A 20586-nucleotide genomic window follows, 5' to 3' on the forward strand; every position below is an offset into this window, starting at 1 on the left:
GACCACAGGACAACAACACGGCGGCAATGGCGAGCTGTAGAAACTGACAATCAAACCCACGTGCATGAAGTGTTCTGGTTTCAGATAAAAATAGAGTCACCATACACATAGCGCTTTGACGGGGATGAATGATTGATGCTCAAAGATGTTGCCATGACAGACTGGCATACGGGAGAAAAACACTGAGGCAGAATGATTGGCTTCTCCTCTTTGATGTTTCTGTCTGACTTATTTGTGATGGCTGGTTACATCTTCAAACCCGTTCTGCGTTGACAGTTGTAATGACCCCAAACATTTCATCTGTCATAACTGAGTAGCGCGCTCACAACTTCTAGTGAAAAGACTTCTATGACCGAACTTCATCAAATATTCTCATATCCAGCCAAAAGGGCAGACGTTATTCATTTCCATTTGCCATGGGCTTTAAGTTTGATGTAATTAGCATGAAAAGAAGCTATAACTTTAATATCCAAGATTGAAAACAGAGGTAGGAACAAAAAGTTGCAAAATCAGAGAAAATACACGAAAACACCAAGAGTGAAAATAAAGGGGAAGTTGTTTTTTAAATTATTTTTAAGAGATGGTTTTTAACTACAGGACTGTCACTGGGATGACATTTTACAGCCCAACTCAAACCAGATTGTCCCAACACCATAAAAAAAGGGGGGGAAAGCTGTAGTGCTCTGGCTCAGGCAGTCCAAACAGCACATTTTATCTCCAAAGCTGGTTCAGTCAAACCATGTGCAAAACAGATAAACCGTTCAAAGCCTGCATTTGTATGCCTGTTTGTATTTTTGTTGTGTATATGTGCAGAGACCAAAACATGCCAGTTCCATCCCGTCTGCAGGGCGGGAAGCGGTTTCCCATGGTTCTGTTGGGAAGCAGCTTTCATGTGGAAATGGTCTCCGGGTCCCTTTAGCCCCTCTGTTGTGACAGAGGATAATGAATTTCACAACATCTGCCATTTGTTAACCCTGTTTGGTGTAACTGATCTCCTTTTAATCCATGGACTTCCAATGTGTGCGCAGCTCTGCAGCTGGACTCAAGCAGATGGATCCCACGGCCTCTCTGGGGCTGCTAGTAGTACTGGACTAGCAAATCTGTAGAGAACACAGACATCTATCTTTGACTGCTGTACTCATTACATTGCATGGACAGTAAATGAAGAACATTTTGAAAGGAGGTTTGTTCTCATGTTGTAGTTATCTATGTACTATGTAAATGTTCGTTAGAAAGGCTCAAAAAGGCCAAAATGTATTTGATATTAGGGATTTTATAATCACTTTGTTCAAAGCTACTATCCAGGATTGTGATACACAATAACATACACCATACAACACACGTAAACGACTCCAAACCTTTTTTTTCTGGAAAGAAAATGTGTATGTTCGTGAGTGACTATAAAGCTGTACCAATCATTCCTGGTATGTAAACAATCCAAAATGAAACTAAGCTCCTCAACTTTGTAGAACACTTTGGTGTCTTTCAGCTTATTATTTTGGTTTTAGGGCCTGAAACAATTTCCTCAATTTCCTAACAGCATTTACTATGTAGACAAATCCAATCTCCAACTCATATTTGCTGGAAGTGTAAACAGGCTGAAAACTTGTTTCTGCTGCCTTCAGAGGTTTAAGGGAGGATGAAAATCCATCGGTTTTTTTGGGGCCCACAAATGATCCTTTATTTGTGTGTTTAATTTTAGTCAAGGAGGAAAGAAAACACAATTACCCCTCAGAGAATTGTGGGCATATTGCTAGGAAACACTTTCCCTGACCGTTCTATTTCATAAGGAACTCAGTGGCTTTTCATCACAGGGAGAGTCTAAATCAAGTTCCAAGTGAATTACAGCTGTATGTGCATTTTCATTTGCACAAGTGACACCTAAGAAAACCATCAGTCTCTGGATTACTACACTAAATTTTCTGGCTATTTTAATTTTAAATATGGCCATGGATAACATGCAACTGATTTTCCCCCAACACAATAACAGCGAATATGTAAAGAATGTATTATAGTAATTTGCTGGGGATGAGTTTGCTAAGATAGGAGACTCAAACGATAACAGAGTATAAATATCACGTCTTTATCTATGACCAGGAATGGCTCAAATAGTGGATTCTGTCAATCTTCATTCCTTTCGAGTTTTCCACTTCATCTTTTGCCCTTTTCATAAAACCTGGAATGTGCATCAAAGAATGTAGACTATCTTTCCGCCATGAATAAAACATCTGTCATTCATCAGACAGTACAATATGTCCCAATTTAACCGAGTATAACAGCTCAGAAATGGACAGGGAAGCTCCTGCAGCTACAGAGTCCTGCGAAGTCAACATTCAACCAAATATCATCTCTCTTTTCTTTACAGAGGTGTCTGCTTTTTTGACAAATTTTAAATTTAACTTTTAAGAAAGACCTCAATATTAACCACTGTGTTTTACAGACACTTTACTTCACCCGTGTTGAAGATGGCAATATAATCTGCCAACTCATTACACAAACCATTCAGGGTAATTTGTGGAGGGTTCTGCTCCAATTTACTACATTTCTGTAGGATAAGAAAAAATAAAAGGCTACTAAAGTCTGCATCCAGAGGCTGGAGAGTTGACAAGTGGCATAATTGCACAATTTCCAAGTAAACTACCATATTTATACTATTCATTTATTTTGTCGTTGTTTTGTATTTGATACTTTTATTTCTCTGCCACAGTTTGTTTATAAGCAGGCAAAGAATACGGTGAGTAAAATTTCTGCAGGTGATTGCACAAATATACTTTTTAATGTTTGTGATTTCAGAAATATTGTTTTTCTTTTTGTAATGTCTTGCACAACCCAAATAACTTTTTACATTTAAAAAAATATTATGGTTTATGGCTAAAAATGTCTCTGTATAAAACATCTCCAGAATTTCCTTGGCTTATCATGGTTAGCTGCATATAGAAGACATGTAGAGGACATATGTCTGGATCTTAAGACACTGGTTTCAATCACTGAAATAATGTTATGGAAAAAAGTGCAATAAAAGTATACCCAGTGCATTAAAATAAAAATAAAAAATGGATCATTTAAACACATCAGTATGCAACACTCTAGGTGTATTAAAGGGTTGCTGATGAATACAGTCAACAGTTGTCTGATGTCAGCTCTAAAAACTAATCTTGATGTAATCCGAGTAAAATTGAAAACCTGTGTTTTAAATTTAGCATTGAGTTTGACCAACTTTGGTTGTAGGAAAGAAAAGCTCAGCATGTTTACTGTGTGATATTTATAGTGGACTAAAAAAAAAGGAAAAAACAAGCTGTTACTTCAGGTTTTTTTCTAATATTGCGCCACTTGCAAATTTCCTTCATAAAGGTGCAATACTACATTTTTTCTTTTCATCATGAACTTTCTCTTGTTGCATGTGTTTATACTCACAGTACTGGAGTTGGACATGTCTTCTAAGCATCTCGGTTTAAAAAAAAATTACTTATCCATATATTAAATGGAAATGGACATTCTGTATATGATTCAGGCGTGCTGAATTATCAATACATAACGAGTGTGGTTAACATGTGCTCCCTGTATTTGTATGTGGCTTAAGAGCATTTTAGCTGACAGTGATTTCTCCAGGTGAACGATTATTATCATATGTTATTTTAAAGGGGGGGGGGGGGTCATGGCAAATGGAAGTTGTGCAGGCCTGGGTCCGTGATTGAAGTTTATTTCAAAGGTTATGTCGCCTCCTTCCGGCTGTAAGGGCGGTCGTACCCATAGACATGGGTATTACCACCGCCGCACCGACAGGTGACGCTGCAAGTGTATCTGCCTCTGGTGAAATTTTATTTCCGTTACCACAGTGCTCAGCCACAGCAGTTGGCCGCCGGTGCAGACCAAAACATAGACAATGGGCAAGAAGCACAAAAAGCACAAGTCCGAGAAACATGGATATGAAGGTATTTCATCCCACACAGTTCAGCTGCTTATCAGAATAAACCGTTTTTACATTTTAAACTAACTCGTAGCCCCTGTGTTTTTGCATTGTAGCACTGTTAGCACGACAATAGAGCTAGTTGGTAAAGTAGCTTATTGCTAAACTACCTTCCCGGCTTAGTTATATGGATATCTACACGTTTCCATCATTTTTTAAATGAAAAATAATAATACTGAGGTGGTGATGTGCGAATACAATACATTGTTCGCTAGACGTGCAGCGTAAGTTAAATGACTTCGTGTTAGTTGTTAGCGGCTATTGTTTCTAGCTTTCCTAAGCTGCCGTATGTTCTCACTGTAGTCACACACCATTATTTTTATTTTATTATTAATCGGTATTTGTTTGTACAGAATATGGAGACAGACCACTGAAGCTGGTGCTGAAAGTGTCCGGAAATGAAGTGACGGCAGGAAGCTCGAGCCTTGACACTTTTTATGACGAACAGCCGGCTGACTTTGACAAACCCAAAGACAAGAAAAAGAAGAAGAAAAAGGATAAAGAGAAAAGCTTTGGGTCACCAGAGGAGGAAAAGGGGAAGAAGAAGGTAAATATCATATCTGTTGGTATAGATATTTTAGCATATAATGTTAAATATTTTAAAAGGGTAGTGTGTGTGTGAATTTAATGTATGTTTGTTTGTTTATTTTAGGTAACTAAAAAGAAGAAAGGGCAGGACGCAGATGGAGATGATGACCGGGAGCAGAGCAGGACTCCTATACGTTCAGAGATTGATAAACAGGAAGGTAATGTTAAATATTTCCCAAATTAATACTAACACTTATTCTGAAGGTTGTAGAAAGAATCTTAAGTTATTTTGCTCCTTTCCACAGAAAAAGAACAGACTCCTCTGCAGGAAGCTTTGAATCAGCTCATCAGGCAGCTCCAAAGGTGCAGCAGCATTTATCACCTATTGATCAGGGATAATTGTGCATTTGCATTTTTATTTTTGACATTTAGTAATATCTATAAATAATGAGGTGAGCAACTCACCGCATTAGGTAATGATATTTCTGCGACTAAAAACTGTTTGTGTCTCCTCTGCAGGAAAGACCCGAACGCATTCTTTTCATTTCCAGTGACAGACTTCATTGCTCCTGGTTACTCTGCAGTAATCAAGCGTCCCATGGACTTCAGTACAATGAAGGACAAAGTAAAGAAAGAGTGCTACCAGTCACTGGATGAACTCAAGGTACATGTCTGTGTTACTGCCAGTTGTACTATTGCATTCGGTTAGAAGAAATAAATAAAACCGTTCTTTCAAGTTTAAAGACACAGCTCTTGTAATTGCTGATACAGGGCTCTAGACTAACTTTTTGCCATGGGCGTACCGGTACGCCTAACTTTTTAAAGTTTTTCTTTTACAGCTACATCCACTTCTGTCGTGCCTAGGCTGCTCACTAGGGCTGGGTATCATCGCTGATTTCTATAATCCATTCGACTCCGGTTTTCAAAGTCCCGATTCGATTCAACTTGGCCTCAGACAGTGAGAAATATTATAATTCTGATCATTTATCAGTACGGACTTCATCAGAATTGTGAACATCACAGCAGATGCCTTTGTGTGAAAGTAACTGAGAATAAAACACAGAAAAACATGAAGGAGATTTTCCTGGTCTGGCTTTTTATAGCAGATAACCTTAAAAATATTCTACAATGTTCTGCATATAAAGTTTAAATTTCTTCAGTATTGAACAACAGAAAAAATAGGCTTTCTTGTTCATTTAAGTGAAAAAAAGAAAAAGAAAAGAAAAAGACAGCAGCCAACAGCGCTGTAAACAACGGTAGACTGGTGGGTAATAAGCGAATGAATAATACAGAAAACAGATTGGAGACGAGAAACTGTTCTTGAAGAACAGAGAGAGATAGAGAGAGAGCTAGCTGTGCATGAAGTGTGATTTCAATAGTCGTGAAAGCAAAACAGCAAAATTCATGACGACATTGATCAAATGTGAAGTGCAGTTTGCTGCTTCTTTTGCTGCTGGCTCTGCGAATTTTGGTTGGAGAGAGACAAAACCTGCAGCTCAGAATCAGCGCAAAAAGACGTAATCACAGCGCGGACGCATCAGAATCGCTAAGCTCCGACAGCGTGTCCGTCTACGGGCCGTCGGGTGAGAAAGCCGAGAAAGACAAAGTTGATTCTGATGCGTCGGTCCGTTCTGTGTTTGCGTCTTTGTGTGGAGTCCGTTAACCTGCTCTCATTTGCTGTTTGGTTGTTGTTGAAATGGTTTTGTGAGCTTTAATCTGAGAATCTGGCATTTCTGGCAAAACACAGTTTTAAAAGTCGATTCAGGATTTAATGAATTGATATCGCTTTATTCAAGCTACTCACCTCCCACTTCCACCTGCACTTTCAACTGGACCACGGCCAATCAGAGAGGTCCCGCCCCTTACTATCTCTGATTGGTTTAGTCCACGATAGGGGCATAATGTGCGTCTGTTGTTGACACAGGGAAGGCTGCAGATTTTTTTTTTTTTTTTTTGCTACCCGAACAGTTGGTCGCACAGGTGCAACCAAATATTTTTTTTTAGTCGCACCACTGAAAAATTTGGTCGCATTTGCAACCAAATTGGTCGCACTCTAGAGCCCTGTGATACTCTAGCTTACTGTAGGACACACTGACGTGGTGCTTATGGAGGACTCCCAGGTCCTTTCACATCCACTAATGATACTTGTTTTGGGTGGAAAATTTTGTATTTTTTCCCTTCTTAATGTATGTTCTGATACTTGATGTTTTTTGCCTGTCTTTGATGACAAGTAGCTTCAGTGCAATTTGCAGATTATACTTCTTTGTTTGATCAAACTGCTAAAACTGGGTGAGCTTTTTTGTCAATGATGTCTTCATCTTATTCAAAAAATTTTAAAATCATGTTAAAAATGTTAAGTATATTTGTTTTCCCTAAAGGCCACATTTGAACACATTTTTGGTGTGTTTAACTAACAGAAGCTGTTGTATTTGTCATGCTTTAAAATGTTACGCATGTCATTGATGCAGGTTGATTTCAGGATTATGTGTGAAAATGCCATGATTTACAACAAACCTGAGACAATCTACCACAAAGCAGCACGGAAACTGTTACATTCCGGAATGAAGATCTTGAGCCAGGTATTGTGACCTTGGACCATCATTTTTTTTTACCTCTTTTTCTTGGGGGTAATTTGGGTTCATCAAGTTTTAAAAATTAAGGAGCTTTATTTTAAAACAGTGTACATGATAACAGAAAACTTCCGTTTGAAAGCCCCAAAAATGTATTATTTATAATTATTTCAAATAATTTTTTGTGCATCTAAATTTTTATAAAGCCTAATGTATGACAAACTTTGCAGCAATTTTAAAGTTGTAAAGATGATTTGTGTCCACATTAGCTGTTGTAGTTTTTTTTAGACATCTGTCAGCAATAAAAAATGCACACAAACATACTGCATTCATATGCACCGATTTTTCTTTTATAATTATATAACCATAACATTATTTGAATGCCACTTTTTAAAACACATAGTTCCATAGTACTACCCAGCATGCAGACAGAAAATGAAACATACAGTCTTACATTCATTCTTACATACAAGGGGTAAACATTTTAAGAAAAGTTAACATATAAAAATTTGCTGTCATCAGTCTGTTAAAACAAGGAAGCGTGTACCAAGGTTTGTGAGCTGCAACCTCAAAAGCTTGGTCGTCTATGGATTTCAAATAGAAGAGTGTGGAATAGTTCACAGACTGTAATCAGATGACCGGAGAGGCCAGTTGTTGGAATGTGGTGTCACTAGCACTGTTATATAGTCAGGAGCCTGGTCATGTAGGGTTTATGTGTTATTAATAACATTTTAAAATTAACTAAAATGTTTTGTTTTTGTGAGCAGCAGAGCTGCTGCATTCTGGACAATTTGAAAACAGGCTCATAGTAATCTAAAGATCATGGCTCAAGAGTTGGCAGTTCATCTTGTAATCAGAAGTTTGCCAGTTCGAGCCCCGGCTCGGACAGTCTGGGTCGTTGTGTCCTTGGGCAAGACACTTCACCCCTACTGGTGGTGGTCAGAGGGCCTGGTGTCGCCAGTGTCCGGCAGCCTCGCCTCTGTCAGTGTACCCAGGGCAGCTGTGGCTACAATGTAGCTTGCCATCACCAGTGTGTGAATGGGTGAATGAATGTAGTGTAAAGCGCTTTGAGATCCTTAGGGACTAAGTAAAGCGCTATACAAATACAGGCCATTTACCATTTACATAACAAGTGAGTTACAAAATTTGAGACAAGAGAAAAGTGAATTATGTACTAAAAGTTCCAAAATAGCACTCAAATAAGGACCCAGGTGTTCTCTACTGATAAATAGCCTGCTGTAAAATAATCTGTAAGTCAGGCTGCTGTAACCTTGCGTTAGGAACAAAGCAACAGTTGGGGGCAGCAGATGCTCACAAACTCCACAGTTTTCCTCTCCTTGGTTATTTTTTCTCTCTTTCTTAAATCCAAGTAAAAAGCATGTTTTTCACTTTCCCTAATAGGAAAGGCTGGACAGCCTGAAGCAAAGCATAGATTTTATGGCTGGTCTTGACCCTTCTGCCAAACAACCTTTGAAATCTGAGGAACAAACGAGCACCGTTCTGGACCAGAACAAGGAGGGACCTGCGACTACAGACAGCAGCGAGAGGTCACAGACACCCAGCACTCCCAGGTCCTTTCACATGTTGACTTTGCACACGTGTCCTTAATCCTTGATGCCACATTTAAGTGTAGCTTGGAGAGCCCAGACTGCAATTCATAGAGGGATTTTAATAATACTCCTGACCATACTGTCAATATTTTAACTCCTTAAAATTACAGTTGGCCTGACACAATTACATATTTGTAAAATTAAAAGAGTAGAAGGTTTCACATTTGTATCAGCAGAACTGAGAAATATGAAGAGATGCAGCATATGAGTGGAAACGGTTTCCCATAAGTGCACTGTGTTGATTCCTGTGAGCTTGTTTTCTACTGTGGAGCTGGAGGCTGAGAATGTGGGGAATGCTTGATGACATGCTGGGGCTTGTTTTCTCTTGGCTATCATCTTTTACAGCTGTGTTTTAACTTGGTGATGTAACAGAACCCGTATGCTGACATTATACATTTTATTATGACTCGCTATAAGAGGACGAGCCCCAGAAAGCCACGTAGTAGGCTGTTTTTCATTCAGTTACCTTTTATCTCGTAAATTATGCTGTCTCAAAATCTTTATTGTGTTTGTTGACGTCAGCAAAAGCTTACAGGTAAATTATCTGAGGAATGAACACAGATTGTGGGCATACAATGAACAGAAAAATTCCTGCAAATTTCCTCTCTGCTGTGTGTATACTTTTTGTTGTTGCCACAAAGTACATTCATGGTCAGTGTGTCTCATCATCTGGCATCTTTCAATTTGCTTTTCATTTGCAGACAGGACAAAGACTCTAAGGACGAAGCAGCAAAAGCAGAGAAAGAGCTTCAGGAAATACGCAAGGTCATTGAGAAGTCTGGAGGAAAGCTGTCCAACAGAGTGCTGCAGTCTGATGTGAGAAAGCAGGGTTAAACACAAGAACATGCTTTCAAACTGATATATCTGATCTTTTAGATCATAATGTTTCAGATGGCATTGTGGTATTACAGGTCCCATTCTCTTAAGAATGTTCTAAATAACTTCGTGGAATGACTTGCTCATAAATCTTAAGCAGTTTTTACTGATTTAGACAAAATTTCCAACACTAAATGCATTATCAAACAGTATAACGCAGTATTTTGCACCATGGTTATCTTATAAATCAAAATAGTAACCATGGAAAGGAGAAGTTAAACTCATGTACAGCGGAAATGTGATTTCTTAAGCATAACTCCCAATTGTTTACACTTAAGTGCGGATGCAATTTAACTCGCTTTAGATTACGTAGCCAGCAAGAGCTTGTTGAAAGTTGAAAGCAGTAATTGAATGAAATGATCTGAAGGGTAGATGAGAAAGACATGAGAAGAAGCAGGATTAAGAAAAGTCATTGCAGATTAGATAAGGAAAATCTAATATGAGACATATATTAATCCTTTCAGATTTCCATTACATATAAATTGTAAATATTAACTTATGTTTTCTTTTTTTCTTCTCAGTGAGGGAAAAAAGTAAGACAAAGCGAACCAACTAACCCCAGCAGATCCTCGTTTAACCCCATAGGGCCAGATTTACTAATATGTTGCACCAGAAAAAAAAAGTTCTCTCAATATTTACAAATGGACAAAATTGTAAGAGTTGTAAACCTTTAAAACTTTAGTGCTATTTGGCAATTGCACTCACTTGTTATTTTGCCCCATTTAGGAATTCTGGCCCATAAAGTTGAATCAAGATATACTGATGTTTCCTTTTATTAATAAACAGATCATAGTGGAAGAATAGTTTGTTTTGTTTTTTTACTTCACATTTTTGTAATTTCTTTAGAATTACAGAACAGCTGCTTAAGGTTGAAAAGACTTGAGTTACATGTTCTGGACACTGTGTTTTTAGTTTTGTGATATGGTATGTAATCAGTGCTCACTAGTGTTATTATTTTTACAGGCTGTGTGTGCAGTCTGTGACCACAGAGATTTAGAGCATGGATAAAAATGCTTTGCCGCTTTTGTTTTGCCAAAAGAGCTTTGGCACACTATTTTAAAAATTAGGCTTTGTGTTTAAAAACCAGTAAGGGCCCCAGTTTAAAATATATCCACACCTTCTTTTTTGTTTTAGACTCTGGAGACGATGTTGTAGAGTCAGTGCTGGTTATTTATCTGATGTCCATTGTGTCTTATCTAATTGACTACAATCCAATAATGTAATATTTTCTCATTATTTTTATTCCTCTTTTACTGAGCTGTGGTTTTACAATTTATTTGTTTTGTAGTTGGAGTTTGCAAGGCGGAAGTCAGATGGCTCTACCACTCTGGCTATCCTCAACCCAGCAGATCCCTCAGCAGGAGGTGAGACCATTTTGGAACTATAAAAGAGCTCAATTAGACCAATTATTACAATTTGCCACAGCGGTGGATGTTCATATTGAATATGGCTTTAATGTAAAAAGATCAGCACATATACCATTAATCCCTTTAGGCCAAAAGTGCAGGCTTGAATTTTGAGTCAAAGGGGTTTATGTAGGACAACCAATCAGAAGGAAACAGCTTAAAGAAAGAGGAGCTAAAACAGTCTGTTTTCAGTTGGAGTTATACTTCTGTGTTAAATCTACATCACAGAGACATTATAAGCGCAAAATGTTCTGAAACCCTAGAAATGTAACTACACGACTCCATCACTGCAGCCCACACAGTTATAAATGAAAACACCATCAGCTTCTGTTGTAAGCTCTGGCCGTGGATGAACTGAGAGGCTGCACCACTCTTGAAGTCCAAAAATACAAATATAGAAGCATAATATATCCACTTTACACAACAACATTTTATACACAAAAAAGCGAAATAAAAGTTTCCTTTGGCTTCTTTGATTTTAATTTCTGTAAACTATGACTGTGGGAAATTTTAATGGTTGATTAGTATTTCCAGACCTATAAAAGAAATGATGATGCAGCCAGAGACTTGAGGGGAAAAACTGTGTTTGCTGTTGCAGATGTGGGTTATTGTCCTGTGAAACTCGGCATGATGTCCAACCGGCTGCAGAGCGGTGTGAACACCTTGCAGGGTTTTAGGGAGGACAAGAGGAACAGGATCACCCCAGGTACGGCTCTACCTTTATGTTTCTCCATATTGTTGATATCAGAGTCTCAAAGGAAAGACAATAAATTATCTGTGTGCGGCACTTTCCACAGTGTCCTACATGAACTATGGGCCATTCACCTCCTACGCGCCAACCTACGACTCCAGCTTCGCCAACATCAGCAAGGAAGATTCTGACCTTATCTACTCTTTCTATGGAGACGAGTCCAGCCTGCAGGGCTCAGACAGGTATGAACAGCGTGTCTGTGTAAGGACCCAAGCTCTGTGGCTTTTACGCAGCGAGGCATTCCTCACTGATTACTTTCCAGATGTTCCTCTTTTTCCACTGGATTTTCTGTATCAGGAGGAGGTCAACTAAGCAGAGCCTCACCCTGACTCAAACCCTTCATCTCTTCGTAAACTTCAGTTTCATCTTGTTTCTGTTTTATTCTCTCATGATGTTCATGCTCATAACAGGTTGGTACATCTTGTGGAACTCCAAAGTGTTCAGAATGAAAAAGATCTAGGGAATATAAAAGCCAAAAAAAAGGTTTGAGTAGTGAAGCTACATGGGCTCGTTTTATGATGAAGGCTGCAGCCAGTGGGGACCATTAGTTATCCATGACAGAATCTTAATTTAAATTTTATTTGTCTACATAATTTTTAGGTGAATTTTAAGGAGAAAAAAAATAAAAAATAAATATATATATATATATATATATATATATATAGTTGATCTTTATTTCATTCAACTGAAAAGTTCAGTAAATGCAAGGTGATTTAAAAAAAAAAAAGGGGGGGGGGTAAGCAATAAATTTTTCCAAGGGGCCATGGGAAACTGGGACCAGTGCAGTTCTTCACAACACCCCCAGTTTCTCATGTGGCCCCTTGGGAAAATGAATTGCTCTCCCCTTTTATAAAACCTAGTTTATGTTGGCCATTCTCATGCTTGTGAAGGATGAGCACTCCAAAATCAAAGATTGACATCTGTCATTCAGAAACAGACCGCATATGTCACATACAACCAATATTGTGACTATTAAATACTGACCGAGCGGCCTCAGTATTAAACAGGTGGCTGTCAAGTTGCACAGACTCTGTTTTTTGCCATAAATATTGTATTTTTGTGTATGTTTTCCTTGCAAAATATAAAGAAATGAAGAAAGAATTAAGGCTTTTGCACAGTACTATATGTATTTAGCTTATTGTTACCACATGCTCATTGTCTCTTGTGTCTGTTTTTTCCTCTAAACGGAAACGCACAGTATGATTTTGTTTACAAATTAATGAAAATCTTTCATTACCATTAGTAGCATGTCCTTATTTGACTGGTTGTGTAGGAGGTGCAGTTATTTTTCCACCAATTTGCAGGAGTGTCAATATCAACTACTTGTCATTATTCTCAGTCAACAAAATGATTCAGACTTTTACACCGCTGCTGCATAGGAAATAACTGTAGTAAAATTTCGTTTGGTTGGTTGTTTGGCAGCTTGTCAGAGTTCCTGGCCAAATCAGAAGAGTATGTGTACAAACTGGCAGACAACCTCCTGGATGCAGTGACAAACGGAGAGCATTCAAGAATCCTGAAGAACACCGAGCAAGTAAGCTTTTTCTCTGACGTCATTTGTTGTTTTTTATTTCAGGACAGGAAAGTCTTCCAGTTCACTAAATAAATGTTTTTGTTTTGCTTTGGGGTTGGGGTTTTTTGTCATTTTTTCCTCCAGCAAGTAGAGCAGCTGTCAAATATACAAGAGGACAAGGATACCGTGGAGGTGAGAGAATCTGGAGCTGAAACCCTGATCAAAAAATGTGCAGCATGTAATAGAAATGTGCGTGAGGTGAGTCGAGTGACGAGTGCCAGCGTTCGCTATGTAATACAAAACCGGAGCCACTCATCCTCATCAGCACTGCTTTTGAAGCTGCTGCTGTTCAGTGCAAAGCATATCACGTGCCCCTGCATTATACCCCATGGATTTAATTTGTGTTCTAGATGGCCTCAGCTGATGACTGCTGCATCCACCAGCTGTGTCAACATAGCAGGGGCCTGGCGTAAGGATGGAAAGAACATTTCCTTTTAAAACACAGCAGTGCTACATACTCAAGGCCCGCTGTTGGAGAATTTTGAGAGGACTGTTTTCCTCTACTGCCCACTGACTGTGAAGCTGAATCGCTCCTCAGAGCAGTAGAGGAAACCAGAGCAGGGGCCCACCGTCAGACAAACAGCGGCCCTCTGTGCTAGCTTCTTGCTGTTTTTGGCTGCCCTCCAGTTTACTCTCATCCCCTGCTTGGGTGTTGCAGCTTTTGATTAGGCCTGATTTTATTGTAGTGAAGAAGTAGCATGACAAAAGAAGCTTCAAAAGATTGTGATGTTCCCTTTTATGTCCAGTGTGGAATGCATTTTTCTAATCTAACTAACCATGTTGTTTCCCCTCTGTCTTTGGTAGGTAGCTGACCCCCAAACATCTGACAGACTGGATTTCCTGCGCTCTGCTGCAGGCCTGCAGATGACTGAGGAGCTTTCTGAGGGTAAAATGACTTTTTTTTTTCCTGTATTTAAAGTTGCAGCTAATTACACTTTTAGGAATGATCAGAACATCTTGAAGTCTTTAAAAATGTTTAATTTGGTTCCTTTAGAAAGCACTATAAACACATCATGAATACTTTTCATCTTTCCATGATGAAAACAAGCTAATCAAGATAAAATGCTTATTGTGCCAAATTCTGTTTTGCAATCATGCTCTTATTTTGTCATTCAGGCACCTCCACTTTACTTTTTTTTTCCACCCAAAAGCCCAAATTACATTGATGGGCGCATTTAGTTCATCTTTTGTCACTGCCCGGTCCTCAGCCCTGGATCTGTGTTAATTACATGATCAAAAACTTGTGACCTTAGTAATTGTGATTAAATTTTTTGCCAAAATCAAGCACCTAGTCTTCTACATCTACATACAGATGTAGATCTACATCCACAGGAAACTTTCAGTCACTACAGCCCTGACCCTAACAATTCAAAACAAGTGGTTCAGTTCATACCTGGGTTTTGGTTTGGGTTGTTGTTTTCTGGGGAGTTGTTTTTTTGTTTGTTTGGGGTTTTTTAGGGAAATGAGCAGTAGGGAAAACAGCCCTTTTTTTGTTTTTTACCGCAGGGAACGTCACTTAATCATAAACATGATCATCAAAATACTGAAATTTACCTGGAGAAAAAAAACATCTTTAAATATCACAGCACTCACCAGACTACCAGGATCTAGCTGAGCATTAACATCCTAAAATGGATATTGTGATAGAGCATGATGGAATTATGATACAAGTTTGCAGACCTTCAGTTCTTGTGTCATAATTCTTACAGTCCCAATTTTTTGCAGGATCTTTATCTTTACGATCAAAAGTACCTTTGAATGAATGCTGTTGCTATTTAAATAAAACTGAGATGACAAAGCCAACATGGGAATGTATCTTTTTTGTATTATTCTGCATGAATGCACTGTTAATGTCCCCACTGGCTTCCCATCGTTCTTTGATGGTATGACAATCAAAAAGGGATTTATTTTCCTTCTTAGTGGTATTCATTTTTAACTCAGCAGAAATATTTTAATGCCTTTTCTTGATGGCAGGAAATAAGAAGAGTTGTGGCACTACATGCAGTTTAAGGACCTGCCTCATGCTGATGAGAAGAGAAATGAGAATCAGAAAAATACAAGTTCACATAGTATTGGGGATATGACGAAAAATCTGTCATGGTACTTTTTAAAATTCATGGCCATTATTTATTATAATATTTGTTCTCCCTATGTATATACATAAGTGTACCGTGGCTCATTGTTCTGTCAAGATAGTATATAATGTAAACATTTTAATGTTTACAACTGTTTGAGCGACATATTAGCTGTCCATCATCCTATTATGTTTCCTTTGAGATCTTTCTAGAGTTCTTCTGTCATCAGCTTTCGGCACCTTCGAGTATTAATGTAACACGAGAACCCAGGGGTCTGTGTCAAGGCTCAGAAACAGTGGCTATATTGTGTTAGAAAGAAATGATTTGCGGGGGGGTTACCAGAAGGTAACTGGAGGAACTCAGAGGAAGTATTTACTCGCTGCGTGTTCTCCTTCCCTCACACAGAAGCCCTGAACATCCAGCAGAAATTGGACGAGACTACAAAGCTCCTGCGCAACTTGCAGGAAGTTCAGAGGGAACGTCTGAGTGCCAAGCAGCCACCAAACATGATCTGCTTGCTGGCCCCGACTGCCAAGGAGCTGGAGCTGGGTAAGAGCCTCATAGTGCATGGGCGTCTTTGTTCTTCCACTAAAGTCAGCTGTACACCTCGAACAACACTTCATTTACCTCTGTAGCCTGCATCCATCACAGGTGTGGTAGACATTGGCCTGATTCAGATCACTGGGACCCCCTTTCCAGAATATTTTTCTTTCAATCAATCAATCTTTATTTATAAAGCACTTTTCATACAGAAATGTAGCACAAAGTGCTTTACATGGTTAAAAGCAGCCCACCCCACCCCACCCCACCCTCCAACTCACTCCCCACACTCTCATTAACATAAACGATCATGGATACATACATACACATCCCCCTCAGGGTCTGCGAGGGTTCATATGGTAAAAGCAAATGTGAGAGATAAAAAGGCCCAAGACCATTAAGACATTTAAAAACCAATAAAAGAACTTTAAAATCGATCCTGAAACACAGGGGGAGCCAATGCAGCGATTCTAAAACCGGTGTAATGTGGGCCTGCCCTCTGGTCTTCGTCAGCGCAGGAGCTGCAGAGTTTTGTAAAAGTTGTAAAGGTGAAATATTCTTTTTGGGGAGACCAGAGAGCAGGGCATTACAGTAATCAATGGACTGGTAATAAAAGCATGCGTCAACATCTCCGTGTTGGCCCGAGAGAGAATAGGGCGGACTCTGGCTATATTTTTTAGATGATAAAATCCAATTTTGGTTACATGTTTAATATGTGGGATAAAACCAAGCTCAGAGTCAAAAATAACACCCAGGTTTTTCACTTGTACCGAAGGACATAGTGAAAATGCCTGTAATTTAGACAAGAGTTTCTCTCTCTGAGCCTCAGGACCGATGATTAAAACTTCAGTCTTGTCCTGGTTAAACTGTAAAAAGTTTTCTGCCATCCAAGATCTTATATCTAAAATATAGTTAAAAAGGGCATCCATTGGTCTGGTGTCTTTAAAAGAGTGAACCCAGCGGGGAAAAACACATTTTGATGTAACCTGTGCCAACATTTCTTTTTTTAACCACTTAAACCCCACGCCCCCGGTACCGGGGGCAAAAAGGAGGAGATCACGTTTAATCGATTATAACGCGGGTTGAGAAATATAAGTCCAGACATGTGTGGTATCCACAGAAACCTAAGAATCTCAGCTAAAATGTCATATAAACCATTTCTACAACTACCAAACACACCGAAAACAAGCCGTGATTAATTGAGCTGTTACGTAAATGCGCAGAAGTCCGATAAACAAACCGAACCAGAAATTCTACATTCATGTAACCGGCTAAAGATAGGCTGGTTAGCTTCCAGGGCTATCACTGACTCCACACACCAAGTTTCACCACGATCAGACCAAAATTCACTGAATGAGCCGCAAAAGAAGACCACAAAAACACACAGCGGCGCAAATGCGCTAAGACAGAAATTGGCAGATTTCCTCCCTTATTTTCGCTGGTGGCCACGTGATTACCAGTAGTTACCATGCCTACTTAGCCGCATCAGAGCCGTTTTCCCTCAACAACCTCCATTTTAGACCCACCTACAGACACGTGACTGGACAGCAGCCACATGCAGTAAATTTGGGCCCACGTGGGTTTTAGCATTACAACGTCTGATTGGTTGAAGTGAGTGAACGTGGCATGTTACAGTGAATCGAATGGCTCAAATGATTAAATAGAGGTGTCAATCACGCAAATTGACCAAAAGAAACCAAAGTTACAGCCGCTTGGAGTTTAAAGGGCCAGAGGCCAATCAAACGCTCTATGCGCATTGCAGAAAAGGGCCATTACCATGTAAATGTGTGGTTAATTCTTCAAAAATATATTTTTAACAAAAGCATTTTTAGGCCTGTTAATAAAATTTTATTAATTTCTGCTCTTTAATACCTAAAAAAAATCAACAGGCATGATGTCCAATTGTGTACATTTTTGTACAACGTCTGGATATTCATGTATTGACAGGGCTGTAATTTTTCACTCCTTCACTTTGGAAACATAAATCTTTGCACAGATGATGTTTATATGTTGGTTACTGAATTTCTGGAACCAAATGTGATCTGAGCCATATTTTTTAAAAGGGTTATATGCTAAAAATCTTTTAAAGAAAATTAGGCGAGGATAAAATCTACTTACTTTTTCTGTGTTCCAGTCTCATTAACTTTGACACAGTAATATCTGCTTCAATATTTACACCTCTGATGAAGTTTCCCAAGTGTTAGCTTTATTTTGATACCTAGATTGTATGGATGGAGTTTGTAATTGCAGAGAAATAATCAATTAAATTTGGGCATTACATTTGTGAGCAGGAAGCTCAGAAACCCCCTTGGGACTTAAGAGATTAAGAGACACATTTTGTGGAAAAGAACTTTTATGCTGAATGGCAATACGTAGCTCTCTATTTTAGATGACTTCATAAAATTAAAAAGAGACCTCTAATTTCATAGGCTATATTTACAATTAATGGGGTTTTCAGATAAACAGTTGTCCTTGATCACCATTTAATACTTTTGTGTTTAAAATAACCTTTTTACTCGATAAATTGTTACTTAGGATGGTGTGACTTCATGCAGTGCTGAACTGAATTGTTACATGCTGTAGTAGTGTAGTAGTCTTGTTCTGATAACTTAAGAGTTAGCCTTGTGGAAGGCCAGCACAGGCACCAGCCAATCAAATTAAACCAAGGGAGCTAGTTCCTTATTCAGTTCAGCATCAAGGAGACTTTAAACAAGAAACGTCAATTACTGTAAGTACAGTCAGCCACACTAGGCTGATTATCTTACAATAGGACAAGAATAAAATGATTTTTTTTTTTTTTGATTAAATACAATTTCGCAAACCTGCCCATCAGTTTACTCACTGATTTAGGATGATTCATTAATTGCTTCCTTTCCATGTTAGAGCATTTAAACCATATATTTAAGCCACTTCCAGCTATTAACATGTATCAACATATCAACTTGTTTTTCCGGAGGTCACTTCCTGTAAAGTGACATTTTGTAATGGATGTAACAGTTCTTAAGAAATGTGGTTTAGTTCATATCGGTTTTCTTTCTTTCTCTCGCTCACTGTTTGTACTCATAACTTAATAGTTAGTCATGTAGAATGCCAATACAGGCACCAGCCAATCAAATCATGTTAAGTGTAAAGGCAGGAAGATATTTCTTTATTCAGTTTGCCATTAAAATGTAGGATAATTTAATTAATATAATAACAAGGTTAATAGCAGTTCCGTTATCTTGACTCAAGTGTTGTCACCATGATAAACATGTCAGCAGCATGCTCCTGCCATCACATTTAATATTATTAGCAATTTGGCAATACGTATGTATCTGTGTGTTCAACAGTTAATAAATGAAAATTAAAGTAAAGGAGAGATGTGAGAAACACCCTTCGAATATGAGTGTTGCCTGTTTTGCCCACCAGAGGACACTCTGTTGCCAACATGTTTGGAGCTGCAAAAACAAACAGCAGCTGATCCAAGTCAGAGTATCAATAGGTATTAGGGGTGGGGGAAAAAATCGATACTGTGTAGTATCGTGATGTTTTGTTTGCTAATAATGTATCGATACAGGGACAGCAGAAATCGATATTTTGTTACAAAAAAGGTTTTTGTGCTCTGACTTCAGAGCATGTTGATCCTTTTTCTGAGCAAGAATCCTGACATTCCTTCACTGTCCAAATGTGTTTAACTTTTTTATGGCAGCAATAAACATGACAGTTTACTTATTTTAAGTTAAGACATGTTTTATTTTAATTAAGTGTAAAACTTTTTTATTTAATGTAAAATTATATTTTGTTTTAATTTACCCTCAAATTCTTCAGTTGCTGAAGGGGCTGCATAGTTTTCATAAACTGCATAGTTCGGAATAGCTATAATTGTACCAGATGGTTGCGTTCAGTTAAGTTGGACTAGACTGTAATACAAACCATTCAGTTTGTCAACAATAAAACTGAAATGAGAGAAAGACTGAGTGTGAGACTTTGATATTAGAGAAAATGAATATTGATAAAGTTTACCTTTATGTACAGAATCTGAATATCGCAAAATATTTTAAAAAATTGCAATAATATCGTATCGTGCGTTAAGTATCGTGATAATATCGTATCGTGGGATGTAGGGTGATTCCCACCTCTAATAGATATATAGATTAAAACAAACAAACAAAAAACAACCAGATGTAGGCCTGGTAAATACAACCAGTCCTACATCTGTGTTTTTTTGTTTTTAAATCTGCTTTTTCTTAATTTCCTGCTGTCTTCACGTTCATCCTCCTACCTTTACAGCTGAGAAGGTGACATCAAACTTGGCTGAGCTGACTAGTCAGGTGGCCCCATGTGATGTCAGCAGTATCTACGGCATCAGGAAGGCCATGGGCATTGCTGCCCCTCCAGACCCACCTGAGCTCTTCATAGACCTCACTACAGGTAAAAGGCAGTTTCTCTTAAGTTGTGTGAAATGCAGTATGTAACCTTACAAAAACCAGAAAATTGCAGACGAGAACTTTTCCACGTTTTCAGTGCAGGACACGGCTGAAGCCATGGAGACCAGTTGTCCAGATGTGGTTCCAGTCGTCGCTGTGTAATGAAATTCCAAACACTCTCATTCAGTGTAATAACTTAAGTTTTGTACAAAAAGTGCTTCTTGTGTTACATTTGTATGCTTTTCAGCCAATAAACCTTTTTTAATAAAAACCAACAACCTTGG

At 38.6% G+C, this 20586-nt stretch overlaps 1 protein-coding gene across 2 annotated transcripts; it reads left to right on the plus strand.

Annotated features, from left to right (window-relative positions):
* The first annotated feature begins 3798 nt into the window (after positions 1 to 3798).
* Positions 3799 to 20580, plus strand: brd7 (bromodomain containing 7). Of its 2 annotated transcripts, XM_085168559.1 has the most exons (17): positions 3799 to 3932; positions 4321 to 4514; positions 4620 to 4713; positions 4801 to 4858; positions 5015 to 5159; positions 6964 to 7074; positions 8467 to 8636; positions 9377 to 9491; positions 10840 to 10915; positions 11556 to 11663; positions 11755 to 11890; positions 13131 to 13242; positions 13366 to 13413; positions 14086 to 14167; positions 15762 to 15905; positions 20166 to 20306; positions 20400 to 20580. In XM_085168559.1, exons 1-17 carry the CDS (start codon positions 3884 to 3886, stop codon positions 20462 to 20464), a joined length of 1848 nt encoding a protein of 615 aa, XP_085024685.1. In that variant the 5' UTR covers positions 3799 to 3883; the 3' UTR covers positions 20465 to 20580. The 2 variants fall into 2 exon arrangements, with proteins under 2 accessions (XP_085024685.1, XP_085024694.1); XM_085168568.1 differs by lacking the exon at positions 13366 to 13413.
* The last annotated feature ends 6 nt before the right edge of the window (positions 20581 to 20586 follow it).

This window comes from Neolamprologus multifasciatus, chromosome 1 (assembly GCF_963576455.1).
Source record: "Neolamprologus multifasciatus chromosome 1, fNeoMul1.2, whole genome shotgun sequence".
In the NCBI taxonomy this organism is placed as follows: Eukaryota; Metazoa; Chordata; class Actinopteri; order Cichliformes; family Cichlidae; genus Neolamprologus; species Neolamprologus multifasciatus.

Bases quoted from the DNA above. Each gene is read 5' to 3' on its own strand.
- brd7 (XM_085168559.1), top strand. From the start codon at position 3,884: ATGGGCAAGAAGCACAAAAAGCACAAGTCCGAGAAACATGGATATGAA. The intron at 7,075-8,466 runs GTATTGTGACCT...TTTCCCTAATAG, and splicing joins GAATGAAGATCTTGAGCCAG to GAAAGGCTGGACAGCCTGAA. The intron at 15,906-20,165 runs GTAAGAGCCTCA...CTACCTTTACAG, and splicing joins TGCCAAGGAGCTGGAGCTGG to CTGAGAAGGTGACATCAAAC.